Source organism: Neovison vison, chromosome 3 (genome assembly GCF_020171115.1).
Source record: "Neovison vison isolate M4711 chromosome 3, ASM_NN_V1, whole genome shotgun sequence".
Taxonomy (NCBI): domain Eukaryota; kingdom Metazoa; phylum Chordata; class Mammalia; order Carnivora; family Mustelidae; genus Neogale; species Neogale vison.
In genome coordinates, this window is record NC_058093.1 from 88,101,333 (window position 1) to 88,128,750 (window position 27,418).

The 27,418-nt window shown below is 38.0% G+C and overlaps 1 protein-coding gene across 1 annotated transcript in view; it reads right to left on the bottom strand.

Moving 5' to 3' along the window:
- Positions 1-27,418, bottom strand: part of ARHGAP15 (Rho GTPase activating protein 15) — a 602,539-nt gene that overhangs the window by 554,599 nt on the left and 20,522 nt on the right. The window contains exon 2 of the mRNA XM_044242546.1: positions 19,745-19,923. Coding sequence (XP_044098481.1) covers positions 19,745-19,909 — 165 coding nt within the window. The 5' untranslated portion in view covers positions 19,910-19,923. The remainder of the gene's footprint in view (positions 1-19,744; positions 19,924-27,418) is intronic.

The window sequence follows — 27,418 nt, forward strand, 5'->3', positions numbered from 1 at the left end:
CGTTTTTTAACCCTCTCTGGTTTTCTTTCCTTATATGTATAAGTCTACCATTACAGAGTGTCCATTTTCAAATTATGCATCTGCAGATTCCCAGGGAAAATTAAGAGTCTACAATATGAAGTTGATTTAAAACTTGGATATGAAAAGTCTCCATAGTGTTGTTACTTTTTTAGCAGTCGAGTGAATAACGCTAATATGTCTAATTAATACCTAAAGAGATTTTTTCCCATTTGATCAATTACAAAAATATGGTTAATATTTTTTTCAGGATACATTGTATTTATATAGGGGATTCATTATAGAATCATTACTCTACTTTTTCCAGGAGGAGATGTGAATATGAAAGAACCATCAAGTAGTTCCTCTGTCCCTCCAGACATGGGGAAGCCTACAATGATTAATGTTTAACAGATAAATCAAATAGGCACTCTAAAGTGCTTCCTACTTTCTCTCATTTCAACTGAATTTATAACACTTCAGTTCCTATAGAAAGATTTAAAAATAGTTAAAAATCAGAATATTTAAAAGAACCCATAGGCAAACAGTCTTTTTGTGACCTAGAAAACAAATAGAGTGTGTAGGGCAAAAATTACTTGACAAAAACAAACAAACAAAAAGATAATTTCTGTAAAAAAAAATAATAAAGTCTCTTTAAATCATTTTGTTTGTTTGTTTAAAAAAAAAGCTTTGTTAGTGTTTGCCAATTATGGATGGAAAAGATGTTGAATATAGCACTTTCAAAAATGATGATCAAAGTCTTTTCATTCAGCTTTTTGTGACTATTAAAGCTGCTCATTTGGTGGAGACAATCATTAGTGCCTTAATGTGAAACAAAAGCTTCAGGACAAGAACTTCTGGTTGAAGATCAATATGAAAGATATCATTTCAGTTACAGCCTTAATAATTGTAACCGTAGGGAGTCTGGCAGAGTTGGTTTTATGAATTAATATAATATAGAATCCACCAGGTACAAATAGAGAGTACAAATAAAGGAGAGTTGCTGGTAGTGACTACGCTGGGAATATTTGGATGAGAGGGAATTGTTTGATAAATGCGAGTTGACTCCAAGTGGGCTCTGGGACAGCTAGCACAAACACATCTTCCAAGGAGAGAATGCATATCTTGAGGGCCAAGTTGAGAAAGGCATTCAACCAAGGAGAATAAAACTGGAAAAGACCTCTTGAAAAACGATTAATTTTACACATTCCATTATCTTATAATGTTCCTTGTGGGATTTTTTTTTTGTTTCTTTAAGTGGGTAAAATCAAACATACGGCTGACATTTTCACGTGATTTGCTGTTGAGGTACAATAATACACTTGGACAGAAGTTACAAACAACTTAGTTCAGAGACTGTTACCAATCTACCAAAGAAATAATATGCCATTAACCTTTTCTGATTAATAGAGCTTATCATTTTATCCTGGGGCAAACTGTAAATGAAAAGTAAAGTTCAAAAATATATCTACTCAATTTACTCAAGACAAAATTAAAGGTTTTTTTTTTTTTTTCGGTTTTGTGGATTATCTTTATTATCTGTGTGTAGCTTGTTTCTTCATCTTTACCTTGATGTTTGCCCTTTGATTCTATCTTTGAACATTTATTTTGCATGTTGAAGCCAGTTATCATTTTCCAGACATTTTTACTTTTTCTTATTCCTTGTGATGTTGCAATGAGAGATTGCTTCTCTTGAACTAGAGTCTGATACCTTTTCTGGGAGTTAAAAGCACAAAATAAATTTTGAGTTTTCTTCTACCAAGAGCAGAAAAATAACATTTAAAACATGTAAAGATCTCGAAGGTTACTTAGATTTTATTCTAATATATAAGGATAAACTTATATATGCATGTATATTCATATATGACTACAAATTGCTACACATGAAACAAACAACGTGCCTGTTACTATTATATCTTTAGGTCATAATACCAAAATTTAGGTCCACTCACTAGTTTTGCCTAATTTCTAATTCCTATGAAATATTTCTGCCTTCAAAGACACTGAATCTACAAGCACTTAAGTGAAATATATGTATTTATTTAGTTTTCTCAGGCATCACTGTTTTCTTAAAATCCATGGACAACCCTTGGTTCATATCCCCCTTTTTAGTCACTCCTTAAATTTCTTGGCAGACATAAACTGCAGATTTGGGCCTCCTTTTATGCCTACCATTTGTCCTAATTGGATCTCGGCTATTTCTGTAGCATTAAATATCATCTGTTTGTTGTTGGCATCAAAATTCTGTCTCTGGGGAATACCTATTTCTTAAGCTCCAACTCATATAATTCATTATGCCCTTGATGCTTTGACTTTTCTATGTCACTGAAATCTCAAACTCCCCACAATCAAATCTAACTATTTGACTAAATCTAATCACTTTTTCAAATCCATATCATTCTTGGTTCTTCCCATCTCAGTGACTGGCACTATCATCAATCCATTTTTTCCATCTAGAAGAAAATCTTCTTCTACCCAGAAGCTTTCCACTTCCTTGCCACCCACAATAAACCCATCTGCAAGGCTTTTCAGTTCTATGCTCAAAATATTCTTTAACTTGCTTTCTTCCATATATCTTTATTCAATCAATCCAGCACAAGCTACCATGATCTATTGGGTCAAGAATAGTTTGGACTCCTTAATAGTATTCACCCTTTTTTCCCCCTTCTTTTCCTAACTTAGTCTCCACCAAGCAGAGAGACTCATCTGCTTAGAAGATTCAGTGGCCTACACTTGTGCATCAAGTAGTAAAATCTAAACTCCTCAACATACAATTGTAGAATATCCCCATGCCCGCTTCACTCTTAATCCACTCTATCATTTAACTCTGATCTTTTACTAGCTTCATCTCTATCTGATATTACTGTGTTCATAGCCGTGAACTCTCTTGATTAAAAATTACTTTTCCCATTCTTCTTTGAAGCAAATGTTTTGAAAAACAAGATAGAAGCAAAAATCATTGAATTGGCTTTTCAGGAAAGCTATTTAAAAGAGAGTAGGTTCAACTTGCACAGTTTTGCCCTTTGCTTGTCTTTCCTGCCTGGAATCCATGCAGTTGAAATGTTAAAGGTAAAGCAGCCATCTGCTGGCCGTGAGAAGATCAGCAACAGGAAATAACCCACGTTGTCAAGATAGTGAGGGAAAGAGAAAAGAAGCCAGTGTCTTTGATAACTTGGTTAGTAAGCACTACAACTGTTTGGAGGTTACTACCTCTAGATTATTGTTACACAAAAAATTAAGCCTGTTATTTATGTATGCATTTACAAAGGTCTTAATCCTCTGGGACAATGGACTGATTATATTTATGTATATAAAATTAAGTCCCGACACTGCCCCTTTACTAGTGCTCCTGGTGTAACTCCAGCTCTGTCCTCAGCAACATGCTTGTTATTATAGTTCCCAGGACGCTTTATCCCACTGCCCATCCCCTACTATCATTACTGGGGAGTTTTCTGGGAGTTTCAGTTTCTGTGTGGCTATAATATGATGAGAATGGATAAAGAGCAACAGAATTCTGTTTCAGAAAACAATGGCTGTGCAGTAGAGGAATTCTTGTCTGATTTTTGGTTGGCACAGAAGCCACATCTGAATTAAAAGACAGGCAGTTGAAGACATGAGCCTCTTTTATCCCTAATGGATACAATGATGACTTTACTGTTCATGAAACAAAGTGTAGATGGACTAATGGGGTTTCCTCCCCTCAGTTCAGTCCCTTCATTCTTCTAATTATGATATCCCTAGCTTCTAATTTTTTCTTACTCTTGTGTTTTTGCTCCTTCTGTGTCTTTAGAGATGCTTTGCTCAGAAAGTAGAGAAGAGGGCATTATATGCTATTAGTCACATAATATTTTAAACTTTTAAAAGTTTAAGTAACTTTTAAAGTATATATATGTATATGTATGCATATGTACGTATATGTACATATATGTATGTGTGTGCATATATATAACTTGTTTTCAGCCAGATTCTGTTGAGGTTAGACATAATGTCTATAATGTCTGCCTTTAAGGAGTTTTCACTTTAATAGGAGATATGCAATGTTAAAATACAAAAAGTTGAACAACAATAGTAAAGGTTAATAAGTTTTCAAAATAAATTATAAAGAAACATACTAAAGCTGTGCATAATGAATAATTACATAATTAATCAAATGGATAATTGCTATATGAGTTCAGATGAGGAAAAGGCCAGCCAGATAAAAATATTAGGTAAGAGATTGAGTTTTAATTGGTTCTTAAAAGTTCAATTGAATTTCAGTTGGCATAAAAGAGAATATGCATCTGATCCTACTTGGTCTCTGGGCCAGATTGAACATAAGAGAATCTCAGTATTGGACCTACACAATAGGGTTTCAGGGTTAAGATCTATACAGACAGTTGCTCAGAATAGCCAAAAGTTGCACTTTGGTATCAGACATTCCTGGAATCACATCTCTGTTTCATTTGTTGGTATGAAGGTTTAATCTGATCTTCACTGTTATAGCACTTAGCCCTGTGTCAAGTACATAGTAGATGCTCCAAATGGCAAACATCGGTGTTATTGGAAGGTAAGAGCTAACTAGAGTCATAGCTGATGATGGAACCTCACAGGCATTACCACATATCAGAGAAGGTTTGTCTAAGAATCAGGAGCTTCGATAAGTCAATAGGTTGAGTAGGAAGAGCTCTAGTGGTTCGAATCAAAATGGTTCAGAATAAGGTGACTCTTGAGAGCCTGTTTACTGAAAGGTGATGACCCAAAGGCAGAGGAGCACAGAGCAGCCCAAAGCTACAAAGGCAGACCTGCCCATAGGACTTCATACAAATGAGAAGCTTAATTCTAACTGATTTTCTATAGGCTTTGAACAATTCCTAGGTGCCCGGGTATCATACCTTAGCATTTTATAGATGTTATTTCCTTTAATCTTTGTTTTTCTATAGGTAACTGATGTCTTTATTAATTTAAACATGTGTACAAGAGTGCTCAAAAAGAAATTTGCCCAAAGTAACATTGTAAATAAGAGGCAGAGCCAGGATTGTCCTCGAGGTCTGCCCAGATCTGCTTCATGTTCATAATCAGACTCCTATTTGCTTCCACGGAGTGGCAAAACACTCCAAAGTTAACCGTCATGTAGATTTCCTTGACAGCATGATTCATGCCTGGCTTATGTTACCTAAAAGTAATTATAATCCCGGCTAGAGTCAAATATTACTGGTCAAAATACTGAACATGTAAAACTCATAACTAACAAATAGGGGCATTACAACCTCTTCAAGACCCTAGCTACTGACTGTTCTGCTTGAACCTGGAGGGGCCACTCCAGGGACGGAGGCTTGCCACATCTCCCCATGACTGAGTCTTTGATTTGTCATTGGAAATATGTGTGCTCCAGGGGGCACTAATTAGTGTCTGTGGGAATCAGCAAAGGATAAAGTTTTCTGAAATTTCACTTACATAGATAAGCACCTGAACATATGAAAGAACCATTGCTTCCTATTTCAAAACCTATTCCCACCTTGAAGAGGCAACTTGGAAAGTCATACTCAAAAGAGATGGGAATTTTGTGGTTTTCTAAATGACAACTCAGCTTCTTTTTATCCTTAGTGGGCAAGGAAGGAAGGCTGGAATACATAGGCTCCAGCTGTAATTGCTAACTCACATGTCAGATAGGTGACATGGCCCGGTGGAGGAATTCTATCTAGATCAACTGCTCTGAACTAGAGGGCACATGTCCCATCTAGATGGGTCAGCAGCTACTCACTTCCAACCGTTCCTGCCTGCTCATTGGGAGGCCAGCCTGGTAAAGCCAGACTTTCTGATTTCTTTTGAGAGAATGTCACATATATAAATTTTTATGTGAAAGCTCACAATGTTAAAATGTCAACTCAGTTAAAGGGAATGACGGTGAATGCAATATGTGGGCCAAGTAAAACAGGTCTTTAGGTTGAATTAAGCATACAAGTTGCAAATCTAGAGATCTCTGGGAGCACTTTGAAATTTGTTTCCAAGATAATTTTCCTTCCTCGTGTGAACCTAATCTCTCTCCATAAGGGCACACAGCTTCTGAGTTGGTAAAGCACATGCTTCAGAAAAAGAATGTTTGGTTATAGGGAGCAGAGTTGAGACAGTGGAATTCATTTTTATGTATGTTTCAGTTCTTATGGGATGTTACATATCCACTGAAAAAGAAATACAAATTCTAACAAAGTTTAAAAGTCTTCAAATTAAGTTTAATTAGTAGGAATGTAAAGTAAATGGTAAGTAATAAGATGACTAGCTAAATCTAAGTTGATTTAAATTTTGTATAATACTGTGGACTGTTAAATAGCATCATTTCTCACTTTTAAGGTCCTGGTACGATTCTTTTTTATAAGATTTAGAAGCGCACTGCTTCACTTAAATACAAAGTAGCTTCTCATCAAGTTTTCAGAACAATTTAACAAAACCCACAAAAGTTAAATCATAGATAACCCAGAATAAACAGAATATTTATAACTTGGTGACAAGAGAACGCCATTTCCATAGATAATCACAGTTATTTTTTAGTGTTGTATAAAAGGCAGCAAGATGTTTGTTAATTTATAATAATGTAAGAGTCTAAAATTGAAATTAAACCCAAATGAGAAAATCTGAATAAGAAAATTCATATTTAGCTATATAACAGAATGTTTTTACACTGTCAGTGAAATGTGGTAGGGACTACATTTCCAAATGTATGACTAACAATTGTCATCTTCTGAATTTCCAAATTTATAACTAACAATTGTCATCTTCTGACTTGCCTCAGTATGCTCTCACTGTTGAATAGGCCAGTCAATGAAATAACTTTAACATTACAAACTGAAATGCCAAGCAGATATTCAAGGCCAAACGGATAATATAAATTAATGAAGACACAACTCCAACTACAGGCTTTAAAGTTCAAAATTAAAAAAAAAAAAAAATCATCCCAGCCAAACAAAATAAACTGTTTGTGAACAAAACTGGGTCAGCTGCTTATTTGTAACCCCTGCATTAGACTCATCCTTACTACAGTACGTAAATAGTGTATATGAAGTCAGTATTGTCCTTAAACAGGTCCTTGAAGCACAGGCAGAAGGAAGCTTTCAGAGTTCAAGTCGGTGAACTTGGAAAGCATGGATCTTCCAAGACTGGCTTCAGTTAAGCAGGAGCTGGGGAACTAAGATTTAGAAAGGATGGCCTGGGCAGAGAGAAGCTTAGATTCACAGTCCTAAGGAACAAAAGAATTCTCTTCGATGCATCCAGAACTTAATCCCTGCTTCCTTGCCCCTTCTCTTAGCAAGATCCCTAACTACTTAAACACATGTATGAGAAATAAGGAAATGTGAGGTCTGGATAGAGCCTATTCTGTGGATAAGTAAATAATCAGATCTAAGAATCACCTTGCCTTAGGGGGAGCTAAGTCTTGAAACTGATATTTCATTTCACTACCTGGATGATACTGTATTTTTCCCTAATTTGTCTATTTGAAGAAATTACTCTTCAAAGGATGTTTTTCTTTCTTTATTTCTTTTTTTCCTAAGCAAATTAAGCTTAAAAATAATTCATATTTCAACTGAGCTTATGTTCTCCAGTCTTTGTTTCATGGTCTGTGTTATCAACCTTTGTTTTAGTACAAGTACACAGTAGTGTCATGTCTGGCAATGTGTTTTAAGAGCTATAATGGAATGTTCCCCTTAGACAGAAACAGCGCTAATGATGGACTGCTTATGCAGCTTTGTAAATTAGATCATCCCTTCCAACCCCACAAAATGCTACTTGGAGGACAATGTTCAGCAAGAGCCCCACAGCAAAGGTCACAATAAATTTTTTTTTGAAAGTCAAGAACGTGGTGAACATTTTGAAAGCTCTCTAAAAGTCTAAATTGGGTCTGTGTTCGATTTTCATGTTGAATGAGAGCCATAGATGTCAAGTAAACATACTAACATTTTAATTTTTATTCATAAAGATTATTTTGACTCCAATAAAAAAGCATATCATTAAAATTCATTAAGAAATGAAAGGGAGAATAAGAACAAAGGATGAATGAGACATTCTTTATTTAACCAGATAAAAATACTTGCATCTTGACTTGTTACCAAAGAAAGTACTTGAACAATTTGTGTATGTCAAAGGAGTTAAGACACAACAAACTGGTCAAATTATGCAAAATAGAGAGGTTCCTGGGTGGCTCAGTTGGTTAAACAAGTCAGAAGGGGAGCTCCCTGCTTAGTGGAGAGCCTGCTTCTCTCTCTCCCTCTTCCCTTAACCCCTGTGTGTGCTCTTCACTCTCTCTTTCTCTCTCTCTCAAAAAATAAATAAATAAAAATCTTAAAACACACACACACACACACACACACACACACACAAACACACAGTATGCAAAATAGAGTGTAAAGTAGGTTAGAATCAGGTAGGAGTCCCACAAACCCAAAATTTTAAAAAAGGTATCTCATTTGAGATTTACAATCCACAGGAATATATCTACCAGAAATAACAGTAAAGGTCTCTTAGATCACAGGCCCAGTTTTAAATACTGTATACAATCTTTGTTGAGAAGATGGAAGGTACATGACACTAATACTAGTGTTGAGGGGGAGGAGGTATGGGGACAAAGTGAGCAAGCAAGTGGACTGAGCTGAGGCTACTTCCCAGGATAAGGACACTACCTCACTTCAATGTATCCTCCAAGGGACACCTGGGTGGCTCAGTCCTTAAGCGTCTGCCTTTGGCTCAGGTCATGATCCCACGGTCCTGGCATCCAGTCGGGCTCCCTGCTCAGTGGGAAGCCTGCTTCTCCCTCTTCCACTCCCCCTGCCTTTATTCCTTCTCTCACTATCTCTCTCTAATAAATAAATAAAATTAAAAAAAAAAAAAAAGTATCCTCCAAGACTCTCTGTTTTGTACCCTCAGTGGGCAAAGCAGTCTCTGACATACAGTAGGTACCAATAAATATCTATTGAATGAATGAAATAAGGGACTAGTAAATGAATGAATGAACATTGTTCACCGGCTTGCCCCCTTTCTGTGGGAATTTTGAAGGCAAGGTTGGGATGATGACAACTCTGTGAGCAGGAAATTATTAATTCAGGGACCTTATGACACACCATTCGAGTAACAACCCCAGGATTTTGTTATACGAGATAGAGGACACAGGGGTAAAAATGACCATTTTAATATTCCCTTAAATATGGGGCTTTATTGCCCAAAATGTGTTGTAGATGAGAATTACAAGGATGTCACATTAATAATCTGTGTGAAAGTAAAAGCTAATTCATCAGTGTTTTCAATACAAGAAAGAAAATGTCTTCTTTCTTTCTTTTTTGTTTTTTTTCTTTTTTAAACTATGATATTAAAAGCAGGGAGGTTAAGGATAGCACATCCAGGAATGTAAACTTCTTTCCTGTCTATTTGATCATGTGTTATTGGCATTAACACTGTCAATAATTCATGGTAAAACAGGAAGTTGCCATGAAAGGTTACCCATTGTCAGGCTATGATCAATAGGAAAGACCACAGCGGGTGATGTATTATCAAGTATCAGCCAATTCACTTTAGCCTGGATTTTAAAAACGGGAGTAGTTGCACTCAGTTTGTCTAACCTGAGCTAAGATAATTTGTTCATTATCTTTTCACTGCTGCTTATAGACTATGCCTTGAATACATTTTATTTTATTTAAGTACAGAATATCATTCCGGCTATTTAATTCCTGCAATGTGGCTGTGGGGCTCCAGAATTTGCCCCCATATTTTGATGATGGTGTTTATATCTGAGCAAACAAAACTGTCACTTTGTTTTCCTATCTTCCTATATTGGGTCACTTTGTGCTACATGATATGATCTATGACAATTCAATGCAAGGAGACACATGTCCCTTCTCATTGGAAATACTGAAACTACAGCTTCCTTTTAGCCCATGGGAAAGAAAACAAGTCAGGTGACCGAAAGTCACAGAGGAAAGTTAGTGTCATCACTATTCCTCTTCTTCCACAGAAATAATATGGGATCGTGAGGCAAGAATAGCACTGATTTCTTCATGAAGGAATAGAAAGACAATGGTACTTTGATTGTTTCTGTTTTGGCTCTTGTAAAAGGGCACTGACATTAAAACAAGACTACCACTTCTGAACGTTTTCAAACACATTCTCAATCTAATACCATCTTGGAATCTGGGGGGAAGTATTCAGTTATTGAAATCACTTCCTAAGGGATAAATAAAAATGAAACATTAGTAGCCATTTGGCTGCTTGTTTGATTTAGGAAGTAAAACCACCTGATTTATTTCCGTTTGGTTTTCACAGTCAGACCTTTAAAATATTTTGATACTTAAACCCTTGAATTTGGTTTTGTTTCATTTTATTTTTTTAAATTTCACCCAAACACTGGTATATGAAATAAGTCAAACATAATTGGGGTGAGAAGGTTAGCCAGTGTAATTCTTCTTATCAAAGACATTTGCATGTGGAAAATGTACCATATCATGGTAACTACAGTGGCCACCAGAAACAACATGCTGGTGCTGCTCTAGGAAGAAAAAATGTGGAATGCAACAATAATAATAACAATAATGATAATAATAGGAAGAGGAAAACAATAAAATAACTCTGATTTTCCTCTGTTTTTTTTTTTCTCACCTTTCCCCAAAGATTCTATTCTTGTTTTTTGAGTACACGATTTCTCTTTTGCTTTTGCACATCCTTAAACAGGTTTGACAAATGATAACCATACATTCTATCACAACTCAAACCCCAATATCTTCCCCCAATAAACTTATTGCCAGTGCATTGGAAGTGAATGGGAATCATAAAAATCCATCACTTCAAAGGAGAAGCATATGAGATTGTATGTAAAGAAGATGGCATCATTCCTAGAAGAGTGCCACATCACTGTACATTTGCTAATTACTTGCAACAAGCATTAATGTAAAAAATAATGCATTTTCCTTACACAGTATTGTTTGGAGATGGTTCTGCTTATCAGTTTTTAATATGCTCTTTGAAAACTGACACGTATTTTACCCACATCTCTTTAGGAACACAGGGATTCAAAGGCTGGATAAAATACTTTCATGCCTCTCAACACAAACCTGAGAAGGTAATTAAACAGATGGTAACAATAAACCGAATCTGAACACATCAGGGACGGGAGTCCCTTATTAGAAGCCTTACACAGTGAAGGGAGGGGGACAAGCCACTCTGGGGGAAGTGCCTTAGCAGCCAACACCTTTATGTCTGCCCTGACCTCAGAGGCAGAAGTTTATCAACCGTCTAGGGGTGGGTGTCCTACCACCTGAGAGAGGGCACCCAGAAGGTCTTCTGTCTGCTCTGAGGGGCAGGAATGCAAAGGACTCTAAAGGTATGCAACGGTCCTCAGGATTGCCTTCAAAGATATGATTTTAGACAAAGCAAATCATTACTGTAATGCCACCATACATCCCCCCTTACACACACACACACACACACACACACACACACACGCACGCACACACACACACACACAGACGCATGCATATCAAAATCTTCTAACTTGGAGGACGTACGCTTGAAACACAAACCTATTTTCTTCTACAGGAGGCCCAAAATGAGATATTACAGACTTCTGTGATGACCCAGGTATTCTGAATATTTTCAACCTCACTCTTAGCAGCAGAATGTGCTCCAACTTATTCCATCCTTGAAACATATTGGAATTCTACTTATTTCTCAGATCTTCATATTGTCCATTTGTCCTGAGTTAAATTTACAAAAGAGGGGTCTTGATGCAGCATGATATTTCAGCTTGTAAATGTATGCATGTGGTTATTTTTCCTAGAATACAAAAATAAGCTTAAATATATAAATATTTTATACATCTCTCTGTATATCTACATCTATAGCTATAGAGATATGCATATATATACTATATATGTATATATGTATAATAGATGTATATGTGTGTGAGCTTAAATACATAAATATTTTATACATGTCTCTCTGTATATCTACATCTATATCTGTAGAGATATAGAGATGCGTCTATATATTATACGTGTATATATGTATAAAAGACTCATATGTGTGTGCCTGTGTACACAGAGAGAAAGTATCCACTATGTGCAAGAATGGATCTTGTTGCTGTGGAGGTTTACAATGTTATTGTGCGATCACACAGGCAAAGATGCTATTTTGCCATTACATAAGGCATTTACAACCTAGGAGATAATCAAATCAGTGTTTGTTCTTCTTCTGTTTCTCAACCTGCTTCAGTTCTCTGCTGCAGTTGGCAAGCGCTTTGGGTGCCATTTTCGAGAAACATTCAGTATCAATACAACAATGATTTAGCTCAACTAGGGGCTCACAAGCGAAGGACAGTGTTCAACATACAGTGTTTTTGATTAACCAAGGTTATAATGATGATCTATTAAAGGACATCTTTGAAAACCAAGACAAATATTAAAAGGGGAAACTTACAAAGTGTAGACAAATGTAAATCACGGGATAAACATTGTTTTGCAGCTTGCACATTACCTCTTTGCAAGCGCACATCAGAACTCTGTCTGGTGTTGGTCTTGGGATTTTGATACTTAGTAAGTATAAAAACTGTTCCCATCTTCTGATACAGTTTTACCTAAAATGACACCTATCCGCCTAGGAATTTGCCCCCAAAATCTCCTAATAATATTGACCACGGTTCCAAAGTTATTTCATGAGGGAAGAGTATAATATGAATTAAGTAAGAGGTGCTGCAAATAATTTAGCGAAATAGCGTAGTTGCTGCCACACAGAGTATTAGGTAACCTTTTTTTAATTAGAATGTACACTTTTAGATTACTGATTATGAACATCAGGGGACCCGAGATTTTGATTCATCAGTAATTCTCCTTTATGTCTACACTAAGATGTAAAAATGAGACCTCTGGCTCTAACGTGGTATTTCAGAGCCTTTCCATGCTGCTACAGAAGCTGTTTTACCTGTAATCTCTAGTACTGCTCTGCCCCCTTGTGCTGCGACAGTGAACTCAACAGAGGAACAGTTTGCCTTCATCTTTGTACATGAACTATAGAAAAACCCCACTGTCACTTCTCACTTTTCTGGCAAGTTCAAGGTCAGTGTCTAGCTATTTTCAGCTCATCTCTTCTTGATCCATGCAGAGAAATGACAAGGTAACGTGATTCGGGGTCAGCTGTATTACAGGAACCGTTACATAAACGGAGAAAGTGAAAATCAATCCTAGCTGACAGTGACTTCGGGATAATCAACGCTCACTGGATGCCTCTGTCAGTTCGCCTGCATCAAACACCGTGTGACTTCTGTCAGATCATTTTAATAAAACTATATTCTCACTTTCAGCAACCTAAGTAAATATTTCACTTGAGCTGAATTTTTTAGACTATGTCAGCCTTCTGGATTTGTAAACCGTGCCAATAATTCCTTGACAAATTTCACGGGTAATACCTATTATCCTGAGGTCTGTTAACCAACCTGAGAGGGAAGGTACTACTGAAAAATAAGCCCTCCTTTTTGAGTGATCTGTGAGAGCTTTCCTGCAGACTGTTGCATCTGCTGCATTAAACTCAACACCCTTCCCCAAGTCACACTTAGCCCCAACTCCTCTCTCTTCCTTGGGAGCACTACCCCTGAATCCATCATTTCTCAGTGAGAGACCAGGTTTCTTTCTCCTCCTAAATGCTCGTCACTGCTTTCCTTTTATCTCTGCATTTTCTGCCAGGACATCTCCCTTAATACAGAATTGGAGGCGCAGCATTTAACAAGATGTTCCGAGTTCGTGGCATTCCTGCTGACAGCACCTGATATGTCCGTTCAGGGAAGGAGCCGCTTTGTCCCACCCACCTTGTGCTCCCTTGAAACTGTGAGGCAACGCAGTCCTCCATTGAAGTACAATTTACCATAATATTAGTTGTCAGTAAATTCAAAGACGGAACTCCTAAAGCTATAAAATGGATTAGAAGCAATTTAAAAAAGAATTAACAAACTAGAGTAAGAGTATACTGTCAACAAACAAATGCTCCATCATAGGACTGTAATTTGGAATTTTAATTACCCCTCTGCTTCTGTAACAAAACAATGTCTGAACTGGCAGCGATTTGAATCTCTCACAGGTCATTGAGCATTCTAGTTAATTACTCTATGAATAGCCTGTTTTTCTCCCCTCTGGAAACACGTTTCTAATGGCAGTCAAGGTCTGACAAATGTGTCATCTACATAATTAGCTAGGAAGCAACACAAAACATTAAACATGCTTTGTGCCGACAACTATCAAAACATTTCATTTGTTGTCAATTATTCATTACTTTGTAGGTTCTGAAGGGGTTGTTATTATGGAAATAAGTCCAGATGCTAACAAGGTTAGAGTTTTGGATTCAAATTAGTAATCAGAGGACTAACTTTTAAAAAAATGTATCTCATGTACATTCAGCGCCATGTTCAATCAGTAGGAGATTATAAACAAATTTAGCTATGCTCAAGTTAAAATGAAAATGATGCAGCCACAAACGTGAATTCAAGAGCCTCTGCTCATTCTCCGAAGCACAGACTCTCCCCTGTCATTGTAAACTTTCCGAGCCTTTGGCAAGTCCAGTGTGTGCTGGTAAATGACAGGTAAACATTGCACTGCATGAGCTGACATGGGAGAGCAAGGACAAGGCAAGAAATCTCAACTTCCCCCCACCCCCACCCACGAGCGTAGATCATGTAAAAGTCCAAATTCTAGCTAATAAACTTTTGAGTCTGTCACCAGCACACTGGTCACCTTAGGTAACCCTTGGATTTCATGAGTATTTTTTTCCTATTTCTGAAATCCGGTTTCTTTTATTACTGCTTTAGTATTGTATATAAAGACAAGTATTGTCTTGAAAGCAGCGCCCCTGATGTATATAGAGGATATAAAAAGATTTCTCAACAAAATTGACCTCTCAGTGGCAAAGAAAATTGCAGTGGAAGACACATTATTGCGTAGTCATATCTGAGGTTTGGATCTATGGAGAGTCTCACTCCACTGTCCTCTAGCTTTCCCTTATAAACCAAAATGGCTTACAACTGTCATCCACAATAGTCCAATAAAGATTAGGAACAAAACACTGTCCTTACATTGATGAGATAAGAAAGACTTAACTGCAGAATGCAGTGTACAAGAACAGTTCATAAGGCTTGTTCTCGAATGAGAAAAATAGAATTCAAATTATATTTGTGTGTGGCTAGAATTTAATTGAGATGATCAGTTTATTTTCTACATAATGTTTGATCAGATGCCTGTACAATAGAGCTAGATAAAAAGAGAAGGGGGGAAAGAAACAAAAACATTCTATCAGGAGAAATCAAGAAGACCCGTTATCTACAGAGTGTGCAAAGTATGTCAGGAAATAATTCTACCCTGAGCGCTAAGAATGCTCAGTTAATAAAAAAAGATCAGCCACTCGCTAAGAGAAAATAATTGTCTGTATCTATATTTTTCAAAGCAAAAAGGCAGCCACATCTTACACTAAATAGGACACATTAAAATAAGCTTTAATAATCTTTATGCAGAAGGAAACTAATCCATTTTCAGATCATACGATCCACAGCAATAAAAGGAAATCATCAAACTAAAAACAATTTTAGAAATGGCTGCAGACTCTCATTTAATTAACATGCAACAGATCATATATTTATGAGGAAGTCAAAATATTTAGGAAGCCTATAATCCTGTAAGCCTTAATGTGGTATAAAAACAACAAATAAATGCAAAGTGTTACTGTTATACGCGCCTGCCTGATCAATGGTTTTCACATATTGATCTATAAATGGAGTTGACAGTCTGTGTTGGCTGCACATTTTCCAAGCAGCGCTATTTTTGCAGAAAACCAATACGGGCAATTACCTTTGTTTGAGATGCCAAGTCTTATCAATTCAATGTGATTTAGTGTCATTTTAATTAAATATCAGGATCCACTTCAGGACAATTTATACAAACAAAGCCTCAAACCTAACTATAAGCGTGATTTGAAGTAAACATGGACAAATCCTACAGTCTCATAATATTTCTCAAAAACTCTGCTAAACAGAAGGCTTATATTTTTAGTAGCAATTTTTATGTCTGCCTTTTTGGCTAGCCACAACTTTGGCAAGTATCCTATAATCACAGAAGTAAGAAACAAAAGAAAATTGTTTCCTCTTTTTCTTTATAATATATTAAGAAAGAAAAATGAACATGAACAGTCTGTTAATGGAAGCAGAAGGAGTCGTGTACGTTAGCGTTTAGGAATGGCTCAACCTAAGTCCTTATCCTAACAGTAATAAGAAGATATTCCCCTGTCCACGAGGGCCATGAATAAAGTATTGCACTTCTGCGGAGTTTACAAGAAGGAGGTGGTGAATATTCATACATGTGGCTGCTTAAGACACCAGCATTAAATGCCGAAACTGCTCCTGTCTGCAAATCCTATGTCTGCAATTTTCCTGATTTGGGCTATTTAAACTCTTCATTAATATCTATTCTAAACTGTCTAGTAGGCTGGAGCTTCCCTCTTATAAATAGCATCAAAGCCACATTAAACCTTCCCCAGTAGCTATTTGCTGGATTGTACATTAGCCTTTCAGCCCTTAAAGAGGCACACTTCACTTGCCCCCCATTTACGCTCACGAAGCCGTCTGCTTCTGTGTTTCGCACATTCGGGCAAATAAGCAGTCCACCTTTAAGAGGTCTCACTCCGGTGCTCAGGTTGAGACAACAAATCACTGAGACCAAAGAGCGTTCCTTCCCCACCAAGCGGAGGTCTCCAGATCTCTCTTAAAGAGAGGCAATTTGGCTAACCACTTCCTCCCGTGCCCAAGCTTCCCACCTCTCCAGCGTTGGCCAGGTAGCAAAGTGGCCTTATTAACTACATAAACATGATCATTGGGTGTTTAAAGAAAACAGCGCATACTGCCAGGGAAATACTAATGGAGAATTAATACCTGCTTTACTGAAATGCTTCCACACAGCCCTTAGGTAATGAAAACTTCAAAGTAATAAGTAAATTCACCTGTGTTTGCATAGCACAGAGTCGAATAAATGTTTCTCCTGGCATTTCAGACTGCTCCTCCATTTAAGATACCAAGAACATAGGCTCTTCTGACATATCCAGGAAAGTTTTATATGGTGTTCCAAGTTCACAGTCCTGTTAGCAGTATTTTTAATTGAATGCAATAATAAGGAGGATTTTACGCATTAATGACAAAATTATACAATTGATTAGACCCGAGAACCTTTTATCGTTTTCTGTAACAAGTTAAATTGTTGCAAAAACAATATCAGATTCTTACGTTATATACTCCAATAAGTCCATATTAGATTTGCATAACTGTTATGCGGGGGGCACGTGGTATATATGTTCCATGTGTATGAAATATAACGCAAAACAGATATACACATATATGTATGTATATGTCTTGAAGTAGTCCTAATTTCTTTTCTGTTCAGATTAAATGTAAGTGTCTCTGTTACAACAAGCCATGCCATGTGTGACACGGGCACACATTTTGGAGTACACCTCCTCCCACCTCTCCTAAGTTCAAGATCTCCCCCCTTGACCTCACCCCAACCTCCAACTTCTGAAAAATCAAGTTCTTAGTTTAGCTTGAGCAGATATCTTTAACAGGCTTGTTTGAATAAATATGCCAAAATACTTTACATTCTGTCAGTATCTAGTCAGAAAATTGTGCATGGAAAAAAGAGATGAAAAGAACCGAGACAGAAAGAAAATTAGTGCCGTGGCAGGCTTTCAGTACAGTAGCTCTGAGCCAAGTTTTCTCGGTGAAATGACATATCCTCACTAAAATACCCCTTTTATATAATTATGCACTGAGTACACATAACCAAAAGTAACTTTTATTTTTGTTCCTTATCGAGGAATACATATTGCCCAGGCTAAGAATGCGGAAACAAAAGCTGGGATAATTATAGCTAATTTAACTTTGGAAAACTCTTCTCTAGCAGTCCAGCATATAACCCCCCAAACTAAAGTTATGTAACAAGGTAATATCAACAATGAGAAACTGCATGATAAAATCCTGCCCAAAAGTGAAAAATGCTAATTTTGTCTCATTTAGCAGCTGGATACAGAAATGCTCATTAGTTTTAAGAGGGTTAATCCTTTTAACTTTTGCATATTGATATGCCAATTATGCCTAATTGTACAAGAGGCATCAGTCAAGGTAATAGTGCATAAACACATGAAAGTTATTAAGTACATCCCAACATGTAATAAAGTAGGTGTTAATTGGTAGCTGAGTTCTGCGGGCTATTGAGGTGGATAATTCATTGAGAGATGGATCACTTGTAATTTCTCTCCATAATTCCTTTTGCAGTCTCATGCTGTGATGTTTTCATGCTTGTCAAAAACAACTGCGGCATAGTGCCTTTTGTTAAACACAGCCAATAAAATATGTTAGGCATCATTAAATATACTTAACTTTTAAACTTTTTCAAAGGTACAGTTCTTACTGATAATACATTACAGAGATTCCAATAATTTTACTCTAACCACTGTCTCAAGTTCATAGTTGAGGAACATTTTAGCTGGTTTAAAGGCAGAGTCAGGCAGGCAGTGCTGGGCCTCCCAGCAGACAATACTTTTAAACGGGAGAGTAAAGAAAGAAAAGCACATCTCTCTCTCGGGACCTTATCTCAGGATGGAGCTCCCACCCCCGACCTATAATCACTGGCTTCCTTGTGCGGAATTTGTCTATAATACCTGAAGAAAGCATGCTTAAAACTATGTATTTCTCAAGCTCTTGAGATGTGGTGGGTTAATTTCGCACTTGAAATTCGAGTGAAAACAGGGAATAAATATAATCGGTGACATGCAACTCAGCAAGTTTATCTCATTTAATAACTCAGTTAGGGAGCTGAATATTTCATAGGCCCCTACGATATTAACAGAACACTCAATTAATAGCTCACATGTTTCTGCGGAGTGACTGGGACTCACAGTCTGTCCCCAGCTAACCTATTTCCCGCTCTCGCTCTCACTGCGAGAAACAAAATAGATCTGGGGTCCAAAAGAGTGGCTAACATTGCATAAATAATTTTGTAACATCCTATGGCCTCAGCTGCAAGTTACCACCATTATGGAAGAAAATTAACCAGAGGAGACTCATCGTAATCAGTGTGTTTAGTGGCTCAGGATGCGTGCAGGGGCAGGGACACAATTGGCAGTAGAGTTCATCTCTAACTATTTTATTTCAAATCTTCCTAATGACACATTATCGAGACAAAATGGCTTCCTCTCCAAACCTTCCATCGCCATACCATTTAAGCTCATTCCAAATCAAATCGTAATTCCAATATTATATATTATTGAGAGATTTTAAGAAAGAGATTTTTCACTTTTTTTTTTTTTTTTTTTTGAAGATTCCCCCCTCATTTCATTCTTAGCTGATTTTAGCCTCTGGCTTTTCAAAGTGATGTACTGTATTTGGAAGTACAAACGCCACATGCTAGCATAACCTCATTATTTTTATAACACTGAAGCATGAGCGTGGAGGCCCTTAAAATGAGTCAAAGGTGCTCTTCAGTCTAGCTCCAAATCCACTTTATCACTCTGGATTAAGCCCAGCTCCTCTCTCACAACTGGGGATATTATTATGACTATAAGTAGGCAAGATAAAATGCATTACAAAAACAGTTTTCTCATGCACATTAGGAAAACAAATAAAACAAAGCTAATTAGTTTTTTTGTTGTTTGTTTTTTACTTTTTTAACAAGATTCTGTATCACAGAACATGAGGGTTTTGGGGTTTTGGACTTACAGGTTCAATGACCTTCCCAGCATCGGTGAGGACCATGGATTTACTTTGGCTCAGCCTGTCGTGGTGGCTGTTGGCATTTTTGATTCTCATTTGTACAGCTCCGGTGCCTTGACGGGTGGAATTCAGAGTTTCCACAGAGGTATCAGAATTCATAGATTTCTGCATATTATAGCGTTATCCTGGTAAAATATAAAAGCATTGTGTTATTCTAAATTTTTTTTTTCCAAGAAAAACTTGGTGGGGTGCAGTTTCCTGTTCATCACTAAGGTACAGAAATCAAACCATCTCCACCCTCTGAATAGTGCGGAAGGTAATTACTCTGCAGTTGTTTTTATCAACTCGGGCCTCTGTATGTGGACACTACTATACCTGCCGGAAGACTTCCAAGTTCATAGCCAGCACAGCCACGCTTGTGTGGTTCCTAATTCCATTAAGGGATTTCTAATGGCAACACGATATTCTTCCTTATGTAGAAACGCCAACTAAGTATCTTCAGGGTACATGCTGTTTGCATTCACAACGTTACCGAACTTTTACCCACCCATTCAACCCCACCCCACCCCACCCCTATATGCTACTCCCATGCAGCCTTTTTTAGTGACCAAAAACCTACATGGACGAGGTCATATGTAAGTGAGCAGAATTGGCTTTAGGGCACACTAAGCTGGTCCCATTGACCATGAAATATTTTGGCTTGGCCTTCTTTGCGTGGTGTTCAGTCCTAGCCCTGACCCCCCACTCACAATACCCAAGAAGGGAAATTAAAGGTCCTTTGTCTGCTGCCATCAGCCAACTGAACTAGATTCAGTAGCTTTGTTGGACATAATGTTGATGAAGACTATGAAAAAAGAGAAAATCAAAGCCATCTATTTATTGATGTTTCTTTTAAGTCTGATTTAGGCAGAAAAATTCAGGGCAGGCACATGCTAAAGGAGAAGCAGTGAGGAAACAATAATTTGGAAAAGCGAATGAAGAGAACTAAACCGTGGCAATATCCGTGGGTGGACTGGGAGGGCTTTGGTTGCTTCCCCAAATCCATAATCCTTTTTAATGGCCCCTCTCCACAAGCCCCTCCAAGGAGCATATCATGTCATTTAAAAGAGAACATGTGCAGGGGCACCTGGGTGGCTCAGTGGGTTAAGCCGCTGCCTTCGGCTCAGGTCATGATCTCAGGATCCTGGGATCGAGCCCCGCATTGGGCTCTCTGCTCGACAGGGAGCCTGCTTCCTCCTCTCTCTCTCTCCTGCTTCTCTGTCTACTTGTGATCTCTCTCTGTCAAATAAATGAAATCTTAGAAAAAAAAATTCCTGGGGCACCTGGGTGGCTCAGTGGGTTAAGCCGCTGCCTTCGGCTCAGGTCATGATCTCAGGGTCCTGGGATCGAGCCCCGCATTGGGCTCTCTGCTCGACAGGGAGCCTGCTTCCTCCTCTCTCTCTCTCCTGCTTCTCTGTCTACTTGTGATCTCTCTCTGTCAAATAAATGAAATCTTAGAAAAAAAAATTCCTGGGGCGCCTGGGTGGCTCAGTGGGTTAAGCCGCTGCCTTCAGCTCAGGTCATGATCTCAGGGTCCTGGGATCGAGTCCCGCATCGGGCTCTCTGCTCGACAGGGAGCCTGCTTCCTCCTCTCTCTCTCTCCTGCTTCTCTGTCTACTTGTGATCTCTCTCTGTCAAATAAATGAAATCTTAGAAAAAAAAATTCCTGGGGCGCCTGGGTGGCTCAGTGGGTTAAGCCGCTGCCTTCGGCTCAGGTCATGATCTCAGGGTCCTGGGATCGAGTCCCGCATCGGGCTCTCTGCTCAGCAGGGAGCCTGCTTCCTCCTCTCTCTCTGCCTGCCTCTCTGCCTACTTGTGATCTCTCTCTGTCAAATAAATAAATAAAATCTTTAAAAAAAAAAAAAAGAAAAAAAAATTCCTTAACTAAATTAATTAAATTGACTTAAGTTTCTTAATTCTTTATTTTGTTCATACTTCCATTTTTATGCTTCTGTATGAGTGATATATTATAAAAACTCATGTAGTAGAGAATAAAAGAGCTATTTCAACAAGAATGGAAATAAAAATATGAAGAAATAAAAAAAGAAAATCTCATCTCCACTATTTCATAGGAATATAATGACAGCTGCTTTGATGAGAAGGATTTTAAAATGTATCAAATTTGGCTATAATATAGACATAGGGAATCTTACCTCTACTTCTAACTTGAATAAGATGTAGAGTATTATACAGATAATTGTTTTAAAAAAAAGTAAATGCATTTTCCATATATCCGATTATAGATCAATAATCTTTTGATTTTATTCTGTATATTATTATTATTATTAAAGCTATTAATTTCATAGCCAATCAGAAAGTAAACACAATAACAAAGTGAATCTATGAATCTTTGATATTTTTGAGGATGCTACTATTAAAATCACGAGTTTTTCAGAATAAATTATACTAAAATCTGTATGGAACCACAAAATACTCTGAATAGCCAAACCAATCTTGAGCAAGAAAAACAAAGCTGGAGGTATTACAATTCCAGATTTCAGAATGTACTACAAAGCTGTAGTAATCAAAACACTATGATACTGGGAAAAAATAGACACATCGGTCAGTAGAACAAGGTAGAAAACCCAGAAATAAGGCCGCGATTATATGGTCAACTAATCTATGACAAAGGAGGCAAGAATAGACAATGGGAAAAGGGCGGTTTCTTCAATAAAAGGTGCTGGGAAAACTGGACAGCTCCATATAAAAGAATAAAACTGGCCCACTTTCTAACACCACACACAAAAATAAACTGAAAATGGGTTAAAGACATAAATGTGAGCCCTGAAGCCATAAAAATCCTAGAACAGTACACAAGTAGTAATTTCTCCGATACTAACTGTAGCAACATTTTTCTAAATATTTTTCTTCAGGCAAGGGAAACAAAAGCAAAAATAAACTATTGGGACTGCATCAAAATAAAAAGCTTCTGCACAACAAAAGGAACCATCAACAAAACTAGAGGGCAACCTATGGAATGGGAGAATAATATTTGCCAGTGACATACTTGATAAAGGGTTAGTATCCAAAATGTATAAAGAACATATACAACTTAACACCAAAAAAAAAAAAAAAATACAAACAATCCAATTAAAAAATGGGCACAGGACCTGAATGAATATTTCTCCAAACGAGACATACAGATGGCCAACAGACACATGAAAAGAAGCTCAACATCACTAATCATCAGGGAAATGAAAATCCAAACCACAATGAGATATAACCTCACACTTGTGAGAATGGCTAAAGTCAATAACACAAGAAGTAGTAAGGGTTGGTGAGTATACAGACAAAAAGGAACCCTCATACACTATTGGTGGATTCTGGTACAGTTACTGTGAAAACAATATGGGATTTCCTCAAAAAAATTGAAAATAGAAACACTGTATGATCCAATAATTATACTACTGGCTATTTATCCAAAGGAAAAAAAAAACACTAAATCAGAAAGATATATGCCCCCTTTGCAGCATTATTTATAATAGCCAAGATACAGAAGCAACCTAAATGTCCACTGATAGATGAACAGAAAAGGAAAATGTGATTATTGTATATATATATATATACAATGGAATACTATGCAGCCAGAAAAAAGACTGAGATCATTACATTTGCAACAACATGGATACATCTAGAGGGTATTAGGCTAAGTGGAATAAGTCAGATTGAGAAGGACAAATACCATAAGTTTTTACTCAAATATGAGTAAAAAAAGCAAAACACAAGAAAATGGATAAGTAACAACAAAAAGCAAAATAAGACCTATAATTAGAACAAATTGATAGTTAACAGAGGGAATGAGGGTGGGGAGATGGGCAAAATGGGTGAACGGGAGTAGAAGGTACAGGCTTCCAGTTATGGAATGAATAAGTCATGGAATAAAAGGCACAAGAAAACAAATATAGCCAATAATATTATAATAAAAATGTTTGGTGACAGATGGTAGTTATACTTGTTGTGATCACAGTATAATGTAGAATCTTGTCAAATCACTATGATGTACACCTGAAACTAACATAACATTTTGTGTAAACTGTACTTTAAGTTTTTAAAAAGTTAAAAATTGGGTACCTGGGTGGCTCAGTTGGTTAGGCAACTGCCTTCAGCTCAGGTCATGATTCTGGAGTCCCAGGGTCAAGTCCTACATCTGGCTCTCTACTCAGCAGGGAGCCTGCTTCCCCCTCTCTCTCTGCCGGCCTCTCTGCCTACTTGGGATCTCTCAGGGTCAAATAAGTAAATAAAATCTTAAAAAAAACAAACAAACTGGGTTCTCTTCTGAGTGCATGTAAGCCTTGATATTTCAAAGTCAAAAAGATGGTGTGTCTGTTACGTTGGTGAGGGAAATCACTTAGGCTAAAGCCACTATCTTCTGACCAAGAGCATGAAGCCACTGTACTTACATAGCCTGGCCACATGCCATTTATAGAACATGCTGCTTCCTCAGAGTTTGCACAAATTTCAAAGTCAAATCAACATTTGCATTCTTGTAATGATTTCACAATCAACTCGTTATTTGCCTAGTGATGAGTTACTGTCAAAAGGCCGGATTACTTAAAACACCTCTCATCTGGCTTCCCCACCTATTTTCTTGGGGATAGGCTGAAGAAAAAACTTCCAGAATCTCCCTTTTACAGACATTTTTGTTAGGCTGACTTCTCCCCTACTATAATATTAAGGTGATTTCTCTCCCCACACTTCCTCTCCTCTCGCCATTACTTCCTTTCTCCATCTTCACACTTTGTTGATACCTCAAAGACACTCTAGTTTTTCTCTTTATTCAATTTCTCTCGTATTTTGTGTTCTACGATGACATTCACTCAATACTATTTCATAATTGTTCTCGTATTTCCTAAAGTTGGCAGTTTCTAACTTTTCAGAGCACTATGACTTCTCTTTCTGAGAAGAATATGACACAAAACCTCCTCTTAAAGATTTTCACCAGAAGAAAATAAATGATCCATTCAGCATTTATGGAGAGTCTCCCAAGCGGCATGTACTATATCAGAGGCTGGAGATTTTCTTTTTTTCTTTTTTATTTTTTTAAAATCAGGTGTCTTACAGGTTGGTGAGGATGGAGAAACAAATCAATAATTAAAGGAGAATATTGTGTCCAGGTGGGGAGAGGAGCAATGGCATCAAACTCCGGTGGAACTGGGAGGTGAAAACAAAGTCTGCAAAGTTGGGGCTGATGCTAAGTCAGGACAGGCCAGGCATTTCAGACAACGGGCTCAGCAATGCAAAAGTATGCAAAGAACTGTGAGACAACGTGGAGAGTGAAATGTACTATCAAGGAAAAACATAGCACCAAGAAAGCTCAAGGAAAAGAGAAATGATGGCTTTCATGAAGAAAACAGCATTTAACCTCAGTGTGAGTGAGTCTGTCCTCTTGCGAGCCTCTTGGGGGGCTGAAGGACTGACTGAGAGCCCCTTCCTTCCAACCCTGCCAGGACTGGAAGATGCTCTGAAGGAGAATGAAGGAAGAGGGGTTTCCTTGGCATAATACACAAATATGTTGTATAGATAAAATGAGCACTAGAAAGAGGGTGCAGGACCTGCAGGTGGCCCCTGCCCGCAGACCCCAGGGATGTGCAAGAGGAAGGAGAGAAGACAGAGGAGGAAGGAAATCGAAGGGGCTGAAATGACAGCTGTACTAATGGCCGTGGAACTTTTAACTGTTGCACTTGAGGATTTGGAGATGATTTCTTTCCATCTGTCCTGCTAGGAGCCTCATACAAGGTGGAGAAGGCCGCTCTAGGCAAAATTTTTTGAGTTGCATTTGGATTCCACTTATAACCCTATCTCTTCACCCTCTTTCAACTACTCATTTTCTCCTTGCCTGTATCCTACTACTCTGTTGTTCCTCCAGTAGACACTCTATGATCCTTCTCATTTTGGGCTGCCAAAGCCCCCCACTGCAGCACCTACTCAGGTCCCATCTCATCCAAAGAGTCAGCATTTCTGAAATTCCACCATCCATTCTTCCTTACGTATGTCCTTTAAACATCTGTCCTCTCGGTGAATCACTAAGATGTAGATGGGAGGGAAATACTTAAACTAATTCCCATAAGGGCATCAATGACTGGTCAGACTTCCCCTTAACTCTCAGGGGGGCATTTACCTGCATCTCAGAATCTCTGGAAACTCTTCTGACTACATGGGAGAAATATCTTGCAACAGAAGAGCCACAGTCAGTCTACTCCACGTCTGATCTTAAGTGAATTCCAAGGGAGGCAGCATTCGTGATCAGGGACAGGACACTGGCATTACATTCTAGTAAATGGTGTTTCCTGGAGTTGTGCGATGTGAGGGCCCTGCCATGGTGGCCTCGTTTCTGAGTGTTTATGGAAGAAGGCCCTAGGGGAACAAACTCCATTATGAAGGCTGCCCAACCTAAAGGCAAACCCTCACACCCCAGGGTCCAGCATGACTTGGCTCCCAGCATCAGGGAGGGGATGTGCTTGTGGGAACATACGCATCAGTTTCACAAGGCGCTGGTCAGAAAGGCAGGCAAGACCTGCAGTGTGTGAGTTTTTCTGTGTTATTATTCCGGGAACATTCACAGGCCTTTGGAATAATTCTGTTGTTCCACCCCGGTTTTCTTCCCTCATTGACCCTCAACTTTCTCTCTTTCATAGAGCAAATTGTAAAATCAATAATATTTGTCTTTGCTTACTTATATCCCACTTAGTGACATCAAACATTTTGTTAAGTACAAGTTATATTAAGTTTCCTGTGATCTAGATGCTTATTCAGTATTCCCCTTGTTCTTCCCATAACATATCATCTACTCATTATGATTATCATAATCATCATTATTATCAAAATTTATTAGAGAAAACAGTGTTGCCTGATGCATTTACATTCTTGCGGAAGGCACAAAGAGCTGTGGTGAATGACTAATGAAAATATTGAAGAATTAGTCCGTTTTGCCTGTGTCTAAAATATCCATTGATTTCACAAAACTCTCCAAATAAATATCCCTGAGTGAGAAATTGAAATGTAAATCACTTAGGACTGGCTTCACAATTTCTCTAGACTTCCTGATTTTATTTGTACCAAGCAAAGAGCGAAAGGAGCTTTTGCTATTGCACTAGTTCCACTTTCAATGCTGCTTTAAAAACAGGAAACTGTGATGAGAATGCACTTTGCAAGAGCCACGCAGACTGGCTCCGTTCAGCCAACGAGGTTCCGTGGTGTTCTGGGTCTGATTCTCCCACTCCCACTGCCGATACCCAGAGAGGAGCGGATGTGATAACTCGTCTAATCGTAAATTTCATAGCTGCTCTGTCAATTATTTGTTGCACTCTGTTAATTACACCAAGGCTCAGCAGCTTGCCCTTTTGAGTTAGAAAGTGTATTTTTGACATCTCTTTCCCATCAGTAGCATTAAAAATAAAAGTGCATGAAGAATTATTTGGGTGAGGAGAAACTGAAAAGGCACGATGATACCCTCTCCATGCGGCAGAGCAGAGCAAAGCGAAGCTCGGCTAGGCTGAGAGTCCTCCCCACAGCGCCACGGCCTGGTCAAAGCAGCTCCAGGACAGAACCTATGTCCCATGTTACCAAATGTCCTTGCTTTAGTCATAGACCCCCCGCCCCGAGCCAACTGGAAACCATGTATGGAAATAGAAGGTAGCAAGA